The sequence below is a fragment of the Oncorhynchus nerka genome, linkage group LG14 (assembly GCF_034236695.1).
Source record: "Oncorhynchus nerka isolate Pitt River linkage group LG14, Oner_Uvic_2.0, whole genome shotgun sequence".
NCBI classification, from domain to species: Eukaryota; Metazoa; Chordata; class Actinopteri; order Salmoniformes; family Salmonidae; genus Oncorhynchus; species Oncorhynchus nerka.
The window spans coordinates 13,248,260-13,270,617 of record NC_088409.1 but is presented as its reverse complement, the minus strand read 5'-3'; the positions used below and the strand labels follow the sequence as shown (position 1 = coordinate 13,270,617).

Genomic DNA, 22,358 nt, shown 5'->3' with positions numbered 1-22,358 from the left:
GTTTATTTCTGTCTACTGTGTTGGTTTATTTCTGTCTCCTGTGTTGGTTTATTTCTGTCTCCTGTGTTGGTTTATATCTGTCTATTGTGTTGGTTTATTTCTGTCTCCTGTGTTGGTTTATATCTGTCTATTGTGTTGGTTTATTTCTGTCTACTGTGTTGGTTTATTTCTGTCTCCTGTGTTGGTTTATTTCTGTTTATTGTGTTGGTTTATTTCTGTCTATTGTGTTGGTTTATTTCTGTCTACTGTGTTGGTTTATTTCTGTCTATTGTGTTGGTTTATTTCTGTCTCCTGTGTTGGTTTATATCTGTCTATTGTGTTGGTTTATTTCTGTCTATTGTGTTGGTTTATTTCTGTCTATTGTGTTGGTTTATTTCTGTCTTTTGTGTTGGTTTATTTCTGTCTCCTGTGTTGGTTTATATCTGTCTATTGTGTTGGTTTATTTCTGTCTCCTGTGTTGGTTTATTTCTGTCTATTGTGTTGGTTTATTTCTGTCTCCTGTGTTGGTTTATATCTGTCTATTGTGTTGGTTTATTTCTGTCTATTGTGTTGGTTTATTTCTGTCTATTGTGTTGGTTTATTTCTGTCTACTGTGTTGGTTTATTTCTGTCTCCTGTGTTGGTTTATTTCTGTCTCCTGTGTTGGTTTATTTCTGTCTCCTGTGTTGGTTTATTTCTGTCTCCTGTGTTGGTTTATTTCTGTCTCCTGTGTTGGTTTATTTCTGTCTACTGTGTTGGTTTATTTCTGTCTCCTGTGTTGGTTTATTTCTGTCTATTGTGTTGGTTTATTTCTGTCTACTGTGTTGGTTTATTTCTGTCTCCTGTGTTGGTTTATTTCTGTCTCCTGTGTTGGTTTATTTCTGTCTCCTGTGTTGGTTTATTTCTGTCTCCTGTGTTGGTTTATTTCTGTCTATTATGTTGGTTTATTTCTGTCTACTGTGTTGGTTTATTTCTGTCTCCTGTGTTGGTTTATTTCTGTCTATTGTGTTGGTTTATTTCTGTCTCCTGTGTTGGTTTATTTCTGTCTATTGTGTTGGTTTATTTCTGTCTCCTGTGTTGGTTTATTTCTGTCTCCTGTGTTGGTTTATTTCTGTCTATTATGTTGGTTTATTTCTGTCTCCTGTGTTGGTTTATTTCTGTCTATTGTGTTGGTTTATTTCTGTCAACTGTGTTGGTTTATTTCTGTCTCCTGTGTTGGTTTATTTCTGTCTCCTGTGTTGGTTTATTTCTGTCTACTGTGTTGGTTTATTTCTGTCTACTGTGTTGGTTTATTTCTGTCTATTGTGTTGGTTTATTTCTGTTTATTGTGTTGGTTTATTTCTGTCTATTGTGTTGGTTTATTTCTGTCTATTGTGTTGGTTTATTTCTGTCTCCTGTGTTGGTTTATTTCTGTCTATTGTGTTGGTTTATTTCTCTCTACTGTGTTGGTTTATTTATGTCTATTGTGTTGGTTTATTTCTGTCTCCTGTGTTGGTTTATTTCTGTCAACTGTGTTGGTTTATTTCTGTCTCCTGTGTTGGTTTATTTCTCTCTACTGTGTTGGTTTATTTCTGTCAACTGTGTTGGTTTATTTCTGTCTCCTGTGTTGGTTTATTTCTCTCTATTGTGTTGGTTTATTTCTCTCAACTGTGTTGGTTTATTTCTGTCTACTGTGTTGGTTTATTTCTGTCTACTGTGTTGGTTTATTTCTGTCTACTGTGTTGGTTTATTTCCCTCTACTGTGTTGGTTTATTTCTGTCTCCTGTGTTGGTTTATTTCTCTCTACTGTGTTGGTTTATTTCTGTCTCCTGTGTTGGTTTATTTCTGTCTCCTGTGTTGGTTTATTTCTCTCTACTGTGTTGGTTTATTTCTGTCTATTGTGTTGGTTTATTTCTGTCTACTGTGTTGGTTTATTTCTGTCTACTGTGTTGGTTTATTTCTGTCTACTGTGTTGGTTTTTTGTTGTGTTTGTGATTTGTCTCTGCCTACGTAGAGCTCTAAACATTACTAAATGTCTTATTATTTTACTTACATTATTCTATTTGGTTTACGTGACATTATTACATAATTACTACATTTGTTTTCTTATGAAGGTGACCAATGTGTCTTTGTGATTGCTGTGTAAATGTGTTCTTATGATTATTCAGGTGGCTATGCCTGTTCAGCTGAACGAGCCCCTCAACACCCTGCAGAGACTGTGTGAGGAGCTGGAGTACAGCGAGCTGCTGGACAGAGCTGCTAACACACAGGACCCCTTTGAACGCATGGTGAGAGGACACACACACACACACACACGCTGGACTCCTTTGAGGGTATGGAGAGAGAATATGCTCTAAATACACACACACTGACATAGTACCACTTTCACAATGGGACCCACACACATACACACACCGAACAGATTCACACATCTGAGCACACAAGACCCCTTCTGCACAAATGGTGAATAATACACACTCTTCGCGGTAGTGCTGTAATGTCCTCTGGACATTTGAGGAGAAATGACATTTCATTCCCACTGGCTAGATCCTGATTGGACACTTCGGCTGTAGCCAGTAGTGTGCCTCGGCTCGCTCCGTTTTAAATTACTTGGTACAAATGATCTGTTTGGTTTTCTGCTTTTGTGCATATAATTGTTTATCAGCAATTGTATATGACTACTAAAATGGATTGAGGATTTAGGATCAGCACTTCGCTGATTTGATGGCACATTGTATTCACTGACCAGTTTCTCTAAAGCGAGAGACATTTGATGAAAGCCTTTGAAGACATGGGACCTCACTGCGGTAATAAATCTGTGTGGAATATATTTCCTGCAGAGCGTTTGTTCCATTTGAAATGATGAATGTGTGTTACCGGCTGCAGTAGCTCAGTGTGAAGGACCAGAACTAGACCCACAGATTCCAGACTCCCCGACCAATAGAAGTTGAGTGGAGTTTGTCAGTTTGTCAGAGAGGTGGGCGTCATAGCGATGATACATGAGGTGAACTAGAGAAAGGGCAGAGGTGTCAGTAAATACAGGCTGCGTTCCAAATGGCTCCCTATACCCATTAAGGCTCTGGTCAAAAGTAGTGCACTTGGGAATAGGGTGCTATTTGGGATGCAGGCTGTATTTATTGACACCTCAGCCCTTTCTCTAGTTCACCTCATGGATCATCGCTATGATTGTGTGTTCTCTTCCTCCTCTCACTGCATTATCAGCAGGCAGAGCCAAACATCAATCAATAGCTAGGCATTAGTTACAGACAGAGGTACAGTAATGCTACATCAATCAATAGCTAGGCATTAGTTACAGACAGAGGTACAGTAATGCTACATCAATCAATAGCTAGGCATTAGTTACAGACAGAGGTACAGTAATGCTACATCAATCAATAGCTAGGCATTAGTTACAGACAGAGGTACAGTAATGCTACATCAATCAATAGCTAGGCATTAGTTACAGACAGAGGTACAGTAATGCTACATCAATCAATAGCTAGGCATTAGTTACAGACAGAGGTACAGTAATGCTACATTAATCAATAGCTAATCATTAGTTACAGACAGAGGTACAGTAATGTTACATTAATCAATAGCTAACCATTAGTTACAGACAGAGGTACAGTAATGCTACATTAATCAATAGCTAACCATTAGTTACAGACAGAGGTACAGTAATGCTACATTAATCAATAGCTAAGCATTAGTTACAGACAGAGGTACAGTAATGCTACATTAATCAATAGCTAGGCATTAGTTACAGACAGAGGTACAGTACTTGTGTTAGTTTAATTACAACCTGCTCCCAAACCCAGTCCTCCTTGCCCCCCCCTGTGTGCACATTTAGTTTTTTTCCCCAGGCACTACACAGCGGATTCAAACAACCAACTCATCATCAAGCTTTGATTATTTGAATCAGCTCTATAGTGCAAGGGTAATGGCTAAATGTACGCTTCTTGGTGTCCCCAGGACTTAGTTTGGGAAACACTGATTTAACACAACTGACGCAATTACGCATGGTTTTAGTTCTCGGGTTTCAGAGATTACCACAGGTGTAAAGGACAGTATCATCAGCATACATGTGGGTGTCCACTCCCTTTCACATAGAAGAAAGGTTGTTGATGTAGAGGCTGAATGATAAGGACCTAGGATGGAGCCCTGGGGCTCTTCAGGGATGCACCTCCTTGGTACAGCTCAGTACATATACTCACATGGTAGATGACATCACACAGTTCTTGAAGATTTCTGAAAAACCTGGGAAGTTTGCAACTATAATCTGTGTTAAAAAGGAGAGGTAGCAGGCAGCTGAAGACAGCTCTAATCTGTGTTGAAAATAAACAGTAGTAGGCAGATGAAGACCGCTGTAATCTGTGTTGAAGATGAGAGGCAGCTGAAGACAGCTGTAATCTGTGTTGAAGATGAGAGGCAGCTGAAGACAGCTGTAATCTGTGTTGAAGAGGAGAGGCAGCTGAAGACAGCTCTAATCTGTGTTGAAGAGGAGAGGCAGCTGAAGACAGCTCTAATCTGTGTTGAAGAGGAGAGGCAGCTGAAGACAGCTCTAATCTGTGTTGAAGAGGAGATGCAGCTGAAGACAGCTGTAATCTGTGTTGAAGAGGAGAGGCAGCTGAAGACAGCTGTAATCTGTGTTGAAGAGGAGAGGCAGATGAAGACAGCTCTAATCTGTGTTGAAGAGGAGAGGCAGCTGAAGACAGCTCTAATCTGTGTTGAAGAGGAGAGGCAGCTGAAGACAGCTGTAATCTGTGTTGAAGAGGAGAGGCAGCTGAAGACAGCTGTAATCTGTGTTGAAGAGGAGATGCAGCTGAAGACAGCTGTAATCTGTGTTGAAGAGGAGAGGCAGCTGAAGACAGCTGTAATCTGTGTTGAAGAGGAGAGGCAGCTGAAGACAGCTCTAATCTGTGTTGAAGAGGAGAGGCAGCAGGCAGCTGAAGACAGCTCTAATCTGTGTTGAAGAGGAGAGGCAGCAGGCAGATGAAGCCAGCTGTCCCATCAGGGTCTTTGTGGAGTGGAGGAGATGGTGATTATGATGATGATGATGATGAGTGCTTTTTCCCCTGGCCCAGTGTGGCCTATCAGAGGGGACATCCAGATCCAGACAGCATCCACTCATTCTGGCTTCCTCTCAAATGACACCCTATTCTCTATGGGCCCTGATTAAAAGTAGTGTACTAAATAGAGTTCCATTGGGACACAGCCTCTCCCATTCAGTTTCACATTACTGAGGTCATCAGGCCCATTCTACTCAAATGGAGATGAAATTATTTACGTTTTATTCATTTAACTAGAAAAGTCAGTTAAGAACAAATTCTCATTTACAATGACCAAACCCTAACCCGGACGACACTGGTTGTAATAAAGCCTGGAATTGAACCAGGGTCTGTAGTGACACCACTAGCACTGAGATGCTGCGCCACTCGGGAGCCCAATGATATCTATATCTGTGGGAAATCGAATGGGAATTTCACCAGCAATGATCAGATGTTAGAATGAAGGGTTATTGAATGGTCCATTGGACACAAACTCACTACAAACAGTTCTCCTGCGGACCCCCAGGGGTAATTATGGTGAGACAACCTCTTATCTCATAGAGATGTACCAGAGGGCTCATCTCCGGCTCGGGTCATCTTTGGAGAATGGAGATAGCACAGACAGCGCCATTGAGGGCTGAAACAGGCTTTGGGCCAAGTCCTCTATCCAACTCTATGGTTCCACTTTGCACTTTCTGTCATCCATGAAAACTGTCATAATGTCATTCTTGGGTTGATCTGTGTTTTGACTCACTAACTACTGTCCGTGTGTGTGTGTGTGTGTGTGTGTGTGTGTGTGTGTGTGTGCGTGCGTGCGTGCGTGCGTGCCTGTCTGTCTGTCTGTCTGTCTGTTATCCTGCTCAAGTGTTACTGATGATGGAATGTGCTGATGACTGATACTTGAACAGAGGAGTAATGACCTGACCGGTGCTGTTAACTGTCTGTAGGTGTACATAGCCACGTTTGCAGTGTCGGGGTACGCGTCCAGCTACCACCGAGCGGGAGGGAAGCCCTTCAACCCGGTCCTGGGGGAGACCTATGAGTGTGACCGCCCCGACAAGGGCCTCCGATTTGTAGCAGAACAGGTACTGTACACAGACCCACATGTCCTAAATATGACCTGGAAGTATCTGAAGAATTCATCGGGTTTGATCCATCAAGTACAAGCCTGCCATTCTTTATCTCTGTTCTCAGGTCAGCCATCACCCACCTATATCAGCATGCCACGCTGACTCTAAAAACTACATATTCTGGCAAGGTAAGTCAACACCATGGTCCTCTACAAACTATTACCCTTTCACCTGATATTCACCCTTTAACCTGATACTCACCCTTTCACCTGATTACTCACCCTTTCACCTGATACTCACCCTTTCACCTGATACTCACCCTTTCACCTGATACTCACCCTTTCACCTGATACTCACCCTTTAACCTGATACTCACCCTTTCACCTGATACTCACCCTTTCACCTGATACTCACCCTTTCACCTGATACACACCCTTTTACCTAATACTCACCCTTTCACCTGATACACACCCTTTCACCTGACACAGACACTGGGTTTATAACTAGGGGCAAGAGATTTTCCTGACCACGCGGATCACTGGTCTTAACCATACCAGCTATTACAGCTAGTCTAAAGCTGGAGTCCCTAACCAACCATACCAGCTATTAGTCTAAAGCTGGAGTCCCTAACCAACCATACCAGCTGTTAGTCTAAAGCTGGAGGCTCTAACCAACCATACCAGCTATTAGTCTAAAGCTGGAGGCTCTAACCAACCATACCAGCTATTAGTCTAAAGCTGGAGTCCCTAACCAACCATACCAGCTATTACAGCTAGTCTAAAGCTGGAGGCTCTAACCAACCATACCAGCTATTAGTCTAAAGCTGGAGGCCCTAACCAACCATACCAGCTATTAGTCTAAAGCTGGAGTCCCTAACCAACCATACCAGCTATTACAGCTAGTCTAAAGCTGGAGGCTCTAACCAACCATACCAGCTATTAGTCTAAAGCTGGAGGCCCTAACCAACCATACCAGCTATTACAGCTAGTCTAAAGCCGGAGGCTCTAACCAACCATACCGGCTATTAGTCTAAAGCTGGAGGCTCTAACCAACCATACCAGCTATTAGTCTAAAGCTGGAGTCCCTAACCAACCATACCAGCTATTAGTCTAAAGCTGGAGGCTCTAACCAACCATACCAGCTATTACAGCTAGTCTAAAGCTGGAGGCTCTAACCAACCATACCAGCTATTAGTCTAAAGCTGGAGGCCCTAACCAACCATACCAGCTATTACAGCTAGTCTAAAGCCGGAGGCTCTAACCAACCATACCAGCTATTAGTCTAAAGCTGGAGGCTCTAACCAACCATACCAGCTATTAGTCTAAAGCTGGAGTCCCTAACCAACCATACCAGCTATTAGTCTAAAGCTGGAGGCTCTAACCAACCATACCAGCTATTACAGCTAGTCTAAAGCTGGAGGCTCTAACCAACCATACCAGCTATTAGTCTAAAGCTGGAGGCTCTAACCAACCATACCAGCTATTACAGCTAGTCTAAAGCTGGAGGCTCTAACCAACCATACCAGCTATTAGTCTAAAGCTGGAGGCTCTAACCAACCATACCAGCTATTAGTCTAAAGCTGGAGGCCCTAACCAACCATACCAGCTATTAGTCTAAAGCTGGAGGCTCTAACCAACCATACCAGCTATTACAGCTAGTCTAAAGCTGGAGGCCCTAACCAACCATACCAGCTATTAGTCTAAAGCTGGAGGCTCTAACCAACCATACCAGCTATTACAGCTAGTCTAAAGCTGGAGGCTCTAACCAACCATACCAGCTATTAGTCTAAAGCTGGAGTCCCTAACCAACCATACCAGCTATTAGTCTAAATCTGGAGGCCCTAACCAACCATACCAGCTATTAGTCTAAAGCTGGAGGCTCTAACCAACCATACCAGCTATTAGTCTAAAGCTGGAGGCCCTAACCAACCATACTAGCTATTAGTCTAAATCTGGAGGCCCTAACCAACCATACCAGCTATTAGTCTAAAGCTGGAGGCTCTAACCAACCATACTAGCTATTAGTCTAAAGCTGGAGGCTCTAACCAACCATACCAGCTATTAGTCTAAAGCTGGAGGCCCTAACCAACCATACCAGCTATTAGTCTAAAGCTGGAGGCCCTAACCAACCATACCAGCTATTAGTCTAAAGCTGGAGGCTCTAACCAACCATACCAGCTATTAGTCTAAAGCTGGAGGCCCTAACCAACCATACCAGCTATTAGTCTAAATCTGGAGGCCCTAACCAACCATACCAGCTATTAGTCTAAAGCTGGAGGCTCTAACCAACCATACCAGCTATTAGTCTAAAGCTGGAGGCCCCAACCAACCATACCAGCTATTAGTCTAAAGCTGGAGGCTCTAACCAACCATACCAGCTATTAGTCTAAAGCTGGAGGCCCTAACCAACCATACCAGCTATTAGTCTAAAGCTGGAGGCTCTAACCAACCATACCAGCTATTACAGCTAGTCTAAAGCTGGAGGCTCTAACCAACCATACCAGCTATTACAGCTAGTCTAAAGCTGGAGGCTCTAACCAACCATACCAGCTATTAGTCTAAAGCTGGAGTCCCTAACCAACCATACCAGCTATTAGTCTAAAGCTGGAGTCCCTAACCAACCATACCAGCTATTAGTCTAAAGCTGGAGTCCCTAACCAACCATACCAGCTATTAGTCTAAAGCTGGAGTCCCTAACCAACCATACCAGCTATTAGTCTAAAGCTGGAGTCCCTAACCAACCATACCAGCTATTAGTCTAAAGCTGGAGGCCCTAACCAACCATACCAGCTATTAGTCTAAAGCTGGAGGCCCTAACCAACCATACCAGCTATTAGTCTAAAGCTGGAGTCCCTAACCAACCATACCAGCTATTAGTCTAAAGCTGGAGTCCCTAACCAACCATACCAGCTATTGGTCTAAAGCTGGAGTCCCTAACCAACCATACCAGCTATTAGTCTAAAGCTGGAGTCCCTAACCAACCATACCAGCTATTAGTCTAAAGCTGGAGTCCCTAACCAACCATACCAGCTATTAGTCTAAAGCTGGAGGCCCTAACCAACCATACCAGCTATTAGTCTAAAGCTGGAGTCCCTAACCAACCATACCAGCTATTAGTCTAAAGCTGGAGTCCCTAACCAACCATACCAGCTATTAGTCTAAAGCTGAAATCCCTAACCAACCATACCAGCTATTAGTCCAAAGCTGGAGGCCCTAACCAACCATACCAGCTATTAGTCTAAAGCTGGAGGCCTAACCAACCATACCAGCTATTAGTCTAAAGCTGGAGTCCCTAACCAACCATACCAGCTATTAGTCTAAAGCTGGAGTCCCTAACCAACCATACCAGCTATGTCTAAAGCTGGAGTCCCTAACCAACCATACCAGCTATTAGTCTAAAGCTGGAGTCCCTAACCAACCATACCAGCTATTAGTCTAAAGCTGGAGGCCCTAACCAACCATACCAGCTATTAGTCTAAAGCTGGAGGCTCTAACCAACCATACCAGCTATTAGTCTAAAGCTGGAGTCCCTAACCAACCATACCAGCTATTAGTCTAAAGCTGGAGTCCCTAACCAACCATACCAGCTATTAGTCTAAAGCTGGAGGCCCTAACCAACCATACCAGCTATTAGTCTAAAGCTGGAGTCCCTAACCAACCATACCAGCTATTAGTCTAAAGCTGGAGGCCCTAACCAACCATACCAGCTATTAGTCTAAAGCTGGAGGCTCTAACCAACCATACCAGCTATTACAGCTAGTCTAAAGCTGGAGGCTCTAACCAACCATACCAGCTATTACAGCTAGTCTAAAGCTGGAGGCTCTAACCAACCATACCAGCTATTAGTCTAAAGCTGGAGTCCCTAACCAACCATACCAGCTATTAGTCTAAAGCTGGAGTCCCTAACCAACCATACCAGCTGTTAGTCTAAAGCTGGAGGCTCTAACCAACCATACCAGCTATTAGTCTAAAGCTGGAGTCCCTAACCAACCATACCAGCTATTAGTCTAAAGCTGGAGTCCCTAACCAACCATACCAGCTATTAGTCTAAAGCTGGAGTCCCTAACCAACCATACCAGCTATTAGTCTAAAGCTGGAGGCCCTAACCAACCATACCAGCTATTAGTCTAAAGCTGGAGGCCCTAACCAACCATACCAGCTATTAGTCTAAAGCTGGAGTCCCTAACCAACCATACCAGCTATTAGTCTAAAGCTGGAGTCCCTAACCAACCATACCAGCTATTGGTCTAAAGCTGGAGTCCCTAACCAACCATACCAGCTATTAGTCTAAAGCTGGAGTCCCTAACCAACCATACCAGCTATTAGTCTAAAGCTGGAGTCCCTAACCAACCATACCAGCTATTAGTCTAAAGCTGGAGGCCCTAACCAACCATACCAGCTATTAGTCTAAAGCTGGAGTCCCTAACCAACCATACCAGCTATTAGTCTAAAGCTGAAATCCTAACCAACCATACCAGCTATTAGTCCAAAGCTGGAGGCCCTAACCAACCATACCAGCTATTAGTCTAAAGCTGGAGGCCCTAACCAACCATACCAGCTATTAGTCTAAAGCTGGAGTCCCTAACCAACCATACCAGCTATTAGTCTAAAGCTGGAGTCCCTAACCAACCATACCAGCTATTAGTCTAAAGCTGGAGGCCCTAACCAACCATACCAGCTATTAGTCTAAAGCTGGAGTCCCTAACCAACCATACCAGCTATTAGTCTAAAGCTGGAGTCCCTAACCAACCATACCAGCTATTAGTCTAAAGCTGGAGGCCCTAACCAACCATACCAGCTATTAGTCTAAAGCTGGAGTCCCTAACCAACCATACCAGCTATTAGTTTAAAGCTGGAGTCCCTAACCAACCATACCAGCTATTAGTCTAAAGCTGAAATCCCTAACCAACCATACCAGCTATTAGTCCAAAGCTGGAGGCCCTAACCAACCATACCAGCTATTAGTCTAAAGCTGGAGGCCCTAACCAACCATACCAGCTATTAGTCTAAAGCTGGAGTCCCTAACCAACCATACCAGCTATTAGTCTAAAGCTGGAGTCCCTAACCAACCATACCAGCTATGTCTAAAGCTGGAGGCCCTAACCAACCATACCAGCTATTAGTCTAAAGCTGGAGGCCCTAACCAACCATACCAGCTATTAGTCTAAAGCTGGAGGCCCTAACCAACCATACCAGCTATTAGTCTAAAGCTGGAGGCTCTAACCAACCATACCAGCTATTAGTCTAAAGCTGGAGTCCCTAACCAACCATACCAGCTATTAGTCTAAAGCTGGAGTCCCTAACCAACCATACCAGCTATTAGTCTAAAGCTGGAGGCCCTAACCAACCATACCAGCTATTAGTCTAAAGCTGGAGTCCCTAACCAACCATACCAGCTATTAGTCTAAAGCTGGAGGCCCTAACCAACCATACCAGCTATTAGTCTAAAGCTGGAGGCTCTAACCAACCATACCAGCTATTACAGCTAGTCTAAAGCTGGAGGCTCTAACCAACCATACCAGCTATTACAGCTAGTCTAAAGCTGGAGGCTCTAACCAACCATACCAGCTATTAGTCTAAAGCTGGAGTCCCTAACCAACCATACCAGCTATTAGTCTAAAGCTGGAGTCCCTAACCAACCATACCAGCTGTTAGTCTAAAGCTGGAGGCTCTAACCAACCATACCAGCTATTAGTCTAAAGCTGGAGTCCCTAACCAACCATACCAGCTATTAGTCTAAAGCTGGAGTCCCTAACCAACCATACCAGCTATTAGTCTAAAGCTGGAGTCCCTAACCAACCATACCAGCTATTAGTCTAAAGCTGGAGTCCCTAACCAACCATACCAGCTATTAGTCTAAAGCTGAAATCCCTAACCAACCATACCAGCTATTAGTCCAAAGCTGGAGGCCCTAACCAACCATACCAGCTATTAGTCTAAAGCTGGAGGCCCTAACCAACCATACCAGCTATTAGTCTAAAGCTGGAGTCCCTAACCAACCATACCAGCTATTAGTCTAAAGCTGGAGTCCCTAACCAACCATACCAGCTATGTCTAAAGCTGAGTCCCTAACCAACCATACCAGCTATTAGTCTAAAGCTGGAGTCCCTAACCAACCATACCAGCTATTAGTCTAAAGCTGGAGGCCCTAACCAACCATACCAGCTATTAGTCTAAAGCTGGAGGCTCTAACCAACCATACCAGCTATTAGTCTAAAGCTGGAGTCCCTAACCAACCATACCAGCTATTAGTCTAAAGCTGGAGTCCCTAACCAACCATACCAGCTATTAGTCTAAAGCTGGAGGCCCTAACCAACCATACCAGCTATTAGTCTAAAGCTGGAGTCCCTAACCAACCATACCAGCTATTAGTCTAAAGCTGGAGGCCCTAACCAACCATACCAGCTATTAGTCTAAAGCTGGAGGCTCTAACCAACCATACCAGCTATTACAGCTAGTCTAAAGCTGGAGGCTCTAACCAACCATACCAGCTATTACAGCTAGTCTAAAGCTGGAGGCTCTAACCAACCATACCAGCTATTAGTCTAAAGCTGGAGTCCCTAACCAACCATACCAGCTATTAGTCTAAAGCTGGAGTCCCTAACCAACCATACCAGCTGTTAGTCTAAAGCTGGAGGCTCTCCAACCATACAGCATTAGTCTAAAGCAGCTACCATTAGTCTAAAGCTGGAGTCCCTAACCAACCATACCAGCTATTAGTCTAAAGCTGGAGTCCCTAACCAACCATACCAGCTATTAGTCTAAAGCTGGAGTCCCTAACCAACCATACCAGCTATTAGTCTAAAGCTGGAGGCCCTAACCAACCATACCAGCTATTAGTCTAAAGCTGGAGTCCCTAACCAACCATACCAGCTATTAGTCTAAAGCTGGAGTCCCTAACCAACCATACCAGCTATTAGTCTAAAGCTGGAGTCCCTAACCAACCATACCAGCTATTAGTCTAAAGCTGGAGTCCCTAACCAACCATACCAGCTATTAGTCTAAAGCTGGAGTCCCTAACCAACCATACCAGCTATTAGTCTAAAGCTGGTCCCTAACCAACCATACCAGCTATTGGTCCTGGAGTCCCTAACCAACCATACCAGCTATTAGTCTAAAGCTGGAGGCCCTAACCAACCATACCAGCTATTAGTCTAAAGCTGGAGTCCCTAACCAACCATACCAGCTATTAGTCTAAAGCTGGAGTCCCTAACCAACCATACCAGCTATTAGTCTAAAGCTGGAGGTCCCTAACCAACCATACCAGCTATTAGTCTAAAGCTGGAGTCCCTAACCAACCATACCAGCTATTAGTCTAAAGCTGGAGTCCCTAACCAACCATACCAGCTATTAGTCTAAAGCTGGAGTCCCTAACCAACCATACCAGCTATTAGTCTAAAGCTGGAGTCCCTAACCAACCATACCAGCTATTAGTCTAAAGCTGGAGTCCCTAACCAACCATACCAGCTATTAGTCTAAAGCTGGAGGCCCTAACCAACCATACCAGCTATTAGTCTAAAGCTGGAGGCCTAACCAACCATACCAGTCTAAAGCTGAGGCCTAACCAACCATACCAGCTATTAGTCTAAAGCTGGAGGCTCTAACCAACCATACCAGCTATTAGTCTAAAGCTGGAGGCTCTAACCAACCATACCAGCTATTAGTCTAAAGCTGGAGTCCCTAACCAACCATACCAGCTATTAGTCTAAAGCTGGAGTCCCTAACCAACCATACCAGCTGTTAGTCTAAAGCTGGAGTCCCTAACCAACCATACCAGCTATTAGTCTAAAGCTGGAGTCCCTAACCAACCATACCAGCTATTAGTCTAAAGCTGGAGTCCCTAACCAACCATACCAGCTATTAGTCTAAAGCTGGAGTCCCTAACCAACCATACCAGCTATTAGTCTAAAGCTGGAGTCCCTAACCAACCATACCAGCTATTAGTCTAAAGCTGAAAGTCCCTAACCAACCATACCAGCTATTAGTCCAAAGCTGGAGGCCCTAACCAACCATACCAGCTATTAGTCTAAAGCTGGAGGCCCTAACCAACCATACCAGCTATTAGTCTAAAGCTGGAGTCCCTAACCAACCATACCAGCTATTAGTCTAAAGCTGGAGTCCCTAACCAACCATACCAGCTATGTCTAAAGCTGGAGTCCCTAACCAACCATACCAGCTATTAGTCTAAAGCTGGAGTCCCTAACCAACCATACCAGCTATTAGTCTAAAGCTGGAGGCCCTAACCAACCATACCAGCTATTAGTCTAAAGCTGGAGGCTCTAACCAACCATACCAGCTATTAGTCTAAAGCTGGAGTCCCTAACCAACCATACCAGCTATTAGTCTAAAGCTGGAGTCCCTAACCAACCATACCAGCTATTAGTCTAAAGCTGGAGGCCCTAACCAACCATACCAGCTATTAGTCTAAAGCTGGAGTCCCTAACCAACCATACCAGCTATTAGTCTAAAGCTGGAGGCCCTAACCAACCATACCAGCTATTAGTCTAAAGCTGGAGGCTCTAACCAACCATACCAGCTATTACAGCTAGTCTAAAGCTGGAGGCTCTAACCAACCATACCAGCTATTACAGCTAGTCTAAAGCTGGAGGCTCTAACCAACCATACCAGCTATTAGTCTAAAGCTGGAGTCCCTAACCAACCATACCAGCTATTAGTCTAAAGCTGGAGTCCCTAACCAACCATACCAGCTGTTAGTCTAAAGCTGGAGGCTCTAACCAACCATACCAGCTATTAGTCTAAAGCTGGAGTCCCTAACCAACCATACCAGCTATTAGTCTAAAGCTGGAGTCCCTAACCAACCATACCAGCTATTAGTCTAAAGCTGGAGTCCCTAACCAACCATACCAGCTATTAGTCTAAAGCTGGAGGCCCTAACCAACCATACCAGCTATTAGTCTAAAGCTGGAGGCCCTAACCAACCATACCAGCTATTAGTCTAAAGCTGGAGTCCCTAACCAACCATACCAGCTATTAGTCTAAAGCTGGAGTCCCTAACCAACCATACCAGCTATTGGTCTAAAGCTGGAGTCCCTAACCAACCATACCAGCTATTAGTCTAAAGCTGGAGTCCCTAACCAACCATACCAGCTATTAGTCTAAAGCTGGAGTCCCTAACCAACCATACCAGCTATTAGTCTAAAGCTGGAGGCCCTAACCAACCATACCAGCTATTAGTCTAAAGCTGGAGTCCCTAACCAACCATACCAGCTATTAGTCTAAAGCTGAAATCCCTAACCAACCATACCAGCTATTAGTCCAAAGCTGGAGGCCCTAACCAACCATACCAGCTATTAGTCTAAAGCTGGAGGCCCTAACCAACCATACCAGCTATTAGTCTAAAGCTGGAGTCCCTAACCAACCATACCAGCTATTAGTCTAAAGCTGGAGTCCCTAACCAACCATACCAGCTATTAGTCTAAAGCTGGAGGCCCTAACCAACCATACCAGCTATTAGTCTAAAGCTGGAGGCCCTAACCAACCATACCAGCTATTAGTCTAAAGCTGGAGTCCCTAACCAACCATACCAGCTATTAGTCTAAAGCTGGAGTCCCTAACCAACCATACCAGCTATTAGTCTAAAGCTGGAGGCCCTAACCAACCATACCAGCTATTAGTCTAAAGCTGGAGTCCCTAACCAACCATACCAGCTATTAGTCTAAAGCTGGAGTCCCTAACCAACCATACCAGCTATTAGTCTAAAGCTGAAATCCCTAACCAACCATACCAGCTATTAGTCCAAAGCTGGAGGCCCTAACCAACCATACCAGCTATTAGTCTAAAGCTGGAGGCCCTAACCAACCATACCAGCTATTAGTCTAAAGCTGGAGTCCCTAACCAACCATACCAGCTATTAGTCTAAAGCTGGAGTCCCTAACCAACCATACCAGCTATGTCTAAAGCTGGAGGCCCTAACCAACCATACCAGCTATTAGTCTAAAGCTGGAGGCCCTAACCAACCATACCAGCTATTAGTCTAAAGCTGGAGGCCCTAACCAACCATACCAGCTATTAGTCTAAAGCTGGAGGCTCTAACCAACCATACCAGCTATTAGTCTAAAGCTGGAGTCCCTAACCAACCATACCAGCTATTAGTCTAAAGCTGGAGTCCCTAACCAACCATACCAGCTATTAGTCTAAAGCTGGAGGCCCTAACCAACCATACCAGCTATTAGTCTAAAGCTGGAGTCCCTAACCAACCATACCAGCTATTAGTCTAAAGCTGGAGGCCCTAACCAACCATACCAGCTATTAGTCTAAAGCTGGAGGCTCTAACCAACCATACCAGCTATTACAGCTAGTCTAAAGCTGGAGGCTCTAACCAACCATACCAGCTATTACAGCTAGTCTAAAGCTGGAGGCTCTAACCAACCATACCAGCTATTAGTCTAAAGCTGGAGTCCCTAACCAACCATACCAGCTATTAGTCTAAAGCTGGAGTCCCTAACCAACCATACCAGCTGTTAGTCTAAAGCTGGAGGCTCTAACCAACCATACCAGCTATTAGTCTAAAGCTGGAGTCCCTAACCAACCATACCAGCTATTAGTCTAAAGCTGGAGTCCCTAACCAACCATACCAGCTATTAGTCTAAAGCTGGAGTCCCTAACCAACCATACCAGCTATTAGTCTAAAGCTGGAGGCCCTAACCAACCATACCAGCTATTAGTCTAAAGCTGGAGGCCCTAACCAACCATACCAGCTATTAGTCTAAAGCTGGAGTCCCTAACCAACCATACCAGCTATTAGTCTAAAGCTGGAGTCCCTAACCAACCATACCAGCTATTGGTCTAAAGCTGGAGTCCCTAACCAACCATACCAGCTATTAGTCTAAAGCTGGAGTCCCTAACCAACCATACCAGCTATTAGTCTAAAGCTGGAGTCCCTAACCAACCATACCAGCTATTAGTCTAAAGCTGGAGGCCCTAACCAACCATACCAGCTATTAGTCTAAAGCTGGAGTCCCTAACCAACCATACCAGCTATTAGTCTAAAGCTGAAATCCCTAACCAACCATACCAGCTATTAGTCCAAAGCTGGAGGCCCTAACCAACCATACCAGCTATTAGTCTAAAGCTGGAGTCCCTAACCAACCATACCAGCTATTAGTCTAAAGCTGGAGTCCCTAACCAACCATACCAGCTATTAGTCTAAAGCTGGAGGCCCTAACCAACCATACCAGCTATTAGTCTAAAGCTGGAGTCCCTAACCAACCATACCAGCTATTAGTCTAAAGCTGGAGGCCCTAACCAACCATACCAGCTATTAGTCTAAAGCTGGAGGCCCTAACCAACCATACCAGCTATTAGTCTAAAGCTGGAGGCCCTAACCAACCATACCAGCTATTAGTCTAAAGCTGAGGCTCTAACCAACCATACCAGCTATTAGTCTAAAGCTGGAGTCCCTAACCAACCATACCAGCTATTAGTCTAAAGCTGGAGTCCCTAACCAACCATACCAGCTATTAGTCTAAAGCTGGAGTCCCTAACCAACCATACCAGCTATTAGTCTAAAGCTGGAGGTCCCTAACCAACCATACCAGCTATTAGTCTAAAGCTGGAGTCCCTAACCAACCATACCAGCTATTAGTCTAAAGCTGGAGTCCCTAACCAACCATACCAGCTATTAGTCTAAAGCTGAAATCCCTAACCAACCATACCAGCTATTAGTCCAAAGCTGGAGGCCCTAACCAACCATACCAGCTATTAGTCTAAAGCTGGAGGCCCTAACCAACCATACCAGCTATTAGTCTAAAGCTGGAGTCCCTAACCAACCATACCAGCTATTAGTCTAAAGCTGGAGTCCCTAACCAACCATACCAGCTATGTCTAAAGCTGGAGTCCCTAACCAACCATACCAGCTATTAGTCTAAAGCTGGAGTCCCTAACCAACCATACCAGCTATTAGTCTAAAGCTGGAGGCCCTAACCAACCATACCAGCTATTAGTCTAAAGCTGGAGGCTCTAACCAACCATACCAGCTATTAGTCTAAAGCTGGAGTCCCTAACCAACCATACCAGCTATTAGTCTAAAGCTGGAGTCCCTAACCAACCATACCAGCTATTAGTCTAAAGCTGGAGGCCCTAACCAACCATACCAGCTATTAGTCTAAAGCTGGAGTCCCTAACCAACCATACCAGCTATTAGTCTAAAGCTGGAGGCCCTAACCAACCATACCAGCTATTAGTCTAAAGCTGGAGGCTCTAACCAACCATACCAGCTATTACAGCTAGTCTAAAGCTGGAGGCTCTAACCAACCATACCAGCTATTACAGCTAGTCTAAAGCTGGAGGCTCTAACCAACCATACCAGCTATTAGTCTAAAGCTGGAGTCCCTAACCAACCATACCAGCTATTAGTCTAAAGCTGGAGTCCCTAACCAACCATACCAGCTGTTAGTCTAAAGCTGGAGGCTCTAACCAACCATACCAGCTATTAGTCTAAAGCTGGAGTCCCTAACCAACCATACCAGCTATTAGTCTAAAGCTGGAGTCCCTAACCAACCATACCAGCTATTAGTCTAAAGCTGGAGTCCCTAACCAACCATACCAGCTATTAGTCTAAAGCTGGAGGCCCTAACCAACCATACCAGCTATTAGTCTAAAGCTGGAGGCCCTAACCAACCATACCAGCTATTAGTCTAAAGCTGGAGTCCCTAACCAACCATACCAGCTATTAGTCTAAAGCTGGAGTCCCTAACCAACCATACCAGCTATTGGTCTAAAGCTGGAGTCCCTAACCAACCATACCAGCTATTAGTCTAAAGCTGGAGTCCCTAACCAACCATACCAGCTATTAGTCTAAAGCTGGAGTCCCTAACCAACCATACCAGCTATTAGTCTAAAGCTGGAGGCCCTAACCAACCATACCAGCTATTAGTCTAAAGCTGGAGTCCCTAACCAACCATACCAGCTATTAGTCTAAAGCTGAAATCCTAACCAACCATACCAGCTATTAGTCCAAAGCTGGAGGCCCTAACCAACCATACCAGCTATTAGTCTAAAGCTGGAGGCCCTAACCAACCATACCAGCTATTAGTCTAAAGCTGGAGTCCCTAACCAACCATACCAGCTATTAGTCTAAAGCTGGAGTCCCTAACCAACCATACCAGCTATTAGTCTAAAGCTGGAGGCCCTAACCAACCATACCAGCTATTAGTCTAAAGCTGGAGTCCCTAACCAACCATACCAGCTATTAGTCTAAAGCTGGAGTCCCTAACCAACCATACCAGCTATTAGTCTAAAGCTGGAGGCCCTAACCAACCATACCAGCTATTAGTCTAAAGCTGGAGTCCCTAACCAACCATACCAGCTATTAGTCTAAAGCTGGAGTCCCTAACCAACCATACCAGCTATTAGTCTAAAGCTGGAGTCCCTAACCAACCATACCAGCTATTAGTCTAAAGCTGGAGGCCCTAACCAACCATACCAGCTATTAGTCTAAAGCTGGAGGCCCTAACCAACCATACCAGCTATTAGTCTAAAGCTGGAGTCCCTAACCAACCATACCAGCTATTAGTCTAAAGCTGGAGTCCCTAACCAACCATACCAGCTATTAGTCTAAAGCTGGAGTCCCTAACCAACCATACCAGCTATTAGTCTAAAGCTGGAGGCCCTAACCAACCATACCAGCTATTAGTCAAAGCTGGAGGCCCTAACCAACCATACCAGCTATTAGTCTAAAGCTGGAGGCTCTAACCAACCATACCAGCTATTAGTCTAAAGCTGGAGTCCCTAACCAACCATACCAGCTATTAGTCTAAAGCTGGAGTCCCTAACCAACCATACCAGCTATTAGTCTAAAGCTGGAGGCCCTAACCAACCATACCAGCTATTAGTCTAAAGCTGGAGTCCCTAACCAACCATACCAGCTATTAGTCTAAAGCTGGAGGCCCTAACCAACCATACCAGCTATTAGTCTAAAGCTGGAGGCTCTAACCAACCATACCAGCTATTTAGTCTAAAGCTGGAGGCTCTAACCAACCATACCAGCTATTACAGCTAGTCTAAAGCTGGAGGCTCTAACCAACCATACCAGCTATTAGTCTAAAGCTGGAGTCCCTAACCAACCATACCAGCTATTAGTCTAAAGCTGGAGTCCCTAACCAACCATACCAGCTGTTAGTCTAAAGCTGGAGGCTCTAACCAACCATACCAGCTATTAGTCTAAAGCTGGAGTCCCTAACCAACCATACCAGCTATTAGTCTAAAGCTGGAGTCCCTAACCAACCATACCAGCTATTAGTCTAAAGCTGGAGTCCCTAACCAACCATACCAGCTATTAGTCTAAAGCTGGAGGCCCTAACCAACCATACCAGCTATTAGTCTAAAGCTGGAGGCCCTAACCAACCATACCAGCTATTAGTCTAAAGCTGGAGTCCCTAACCAACCATACCAGCTATTAGTCTAAAGCTGGAGTCCCTAACCAACCATACCAGCTATTGGTCTAAAGCTGGAGTCCCTAACCAACCATAAGCTATTAGTCTAAAGCTGGAGTCCCTAACCAACCATACCAGCTATTAGTCTAAAGCTGGAGTCCCTAACCAACCATACCAGCTATTAGTCTAAAGCTGGAGGCCCTAACCAACCATACCAGCTATTAGTCTAAAGCTGGAGTCCCTAACCAACCATACCAGCTATTAGTCTAAAGCTGAAATCCCTAACCAACCATACCAGCTATTAGTCCAAAGCTGGAGGCCCTAACCAACCATACCAGCTATTAGTCTAAAGCTGGAGGCCCTAACCAACCATACCAGCTATTAGTCTAAAGCTGGAGTCCCTAACCAACCATACCAGCTATTAGTCTAAAGCTGGAGTCCCTAACCAACCATACCAGCTATTAGTCTAAAGCTGGAGGCCCTAACCAACCATACCAGCTATTAGTCTAAAGCTGGAGGCCCTAACCAACCATACCAGCTATTAGTCTAAAGCTGGAGGCCCTAACTAACCAACCATACCAGCTATTAGTCTAAAGCTGGAGGCTCTAACCAACCATACCAGCTATTAGTCTAAAGCTGGAGTCCCTAACCAACCATACCAGCTATTAGTCTAAAGCTGGAGTCCCTAACCAACCATACCAGCTATTAGTCTAAAGCTGGAGGCCCTAACCAACCATACCAGCTATTAGTCTAAAGCTGGAGTCCCTAACCAACCATACCAGCTATTAGTCTAAAGCTGGAGGCCCTAACCAACCATATCAGCTATTAGTCTAAAGCTGGAGTCCCTAACCAACCATACCAGCTATTAGTCTAAAGCTGGAGTCCCTAACCAACCATACCAGCTGTTAGTCTAAAGCTGGAGGCCCTAACCAACCATACCAGCTATTAGTCTAAAGCTGGAGTCCCTAACCAACCATACCAGCTATTAGTCTAAAGCTGGAGTCCCTAACCAACCATACCAGCTATTAGTCTAAAGCTGGAGTCCCTAACCAACCATACCAGCTATTAGTCTAAAGCTGGAGGCCCTAACCAACCATACCAGCTATTAGTCTAAAGCTGGAGGCCCTAACCAACCATACCAGCTATTAGTCTAAAGCTGGAGTCCCTAACCAACCATACCAGCTATTAGTCTAAAGCTGGAGTCCCTAACCAACCATACCAGCTATTAGTCTAAAGCTGGAGTCCCTAACCAACCATACCAGCTATTAGTCTAAAGCTGGAGTCCCTAACCAACCATACCAGCTATTAGTCTAAAGCTGGAGTCCCTAACCAACCATACCAGCTATTATTAAAGTCATACCAGCTATTAGTCTAAAGCTGGAGTCCCTAACCAACCATACCAGCTATTAGTCTAAAGCTAATCCCTAACCAACCATACCAGCTATTAGCAAAGCTGGAGTCCCTAACCAACCATACCAGCTATTAGTCTAAAGCTGGAGGCCCTAACCAACCATACCAGCTATTAGTCTAAAGCTGGAGTCCCTAACCAACCATACCAGCTATTAGTCTAAAGCTGGAGTCCCTAACCAACCATACCAGCTATTAGTCTAAAGCTGGAGTCCCTAACCAACCATACCAGCTATTAGTCTAAAGCTGGAGGCCCTAACCAACCATACCAGCTATTAGTCTAAAGCTGGAGTCCCTAACCAACCATACCAGCTATTAGTCTAAAGCTGGAGTCCCTAACCAACCATACCAGCTATTAGTCTAAAGCTGAGGCCCTAACCAACCATACCAGCTATTAGTCTAAAGCTGGAGTCCCTAACCAACCATACCAGCTATTAGTCTAAAGCTGGAGTCCCTAACCAACCATACCAGCTATTAGTCTAAA

General features: G+C 44.6%; 1 protein-coding gene across 1 annotated transcript in view; it reads left to right on the top strand.

The window, feature by feature from the left end:
- LOC135575139 (oxysterol-binding protein-related protein 3-like) overlaps positions 1-22,358 on the top strand; it is a 379,659-nt gene that overhangs the window by 338,140 nt on the left and 19,161 nt on the right. The window contains exons 16-18 of the mRNA XM_065027453.1: positions 2,126-2,245; positions 5,953-6,090; positions 6,200-6,263. Of these exons, the coding sequence (XP_064883525.1) occupies positions 2,126-2,245; positions 5,953-6,090; positions 6,200-6,263 (322 nt within the window). The remainder of the gene's footprint in view (positions 1-2,125; positions 2,246-5,952; positions 6,091-6,199; positions 6,264-22,358) is intronic.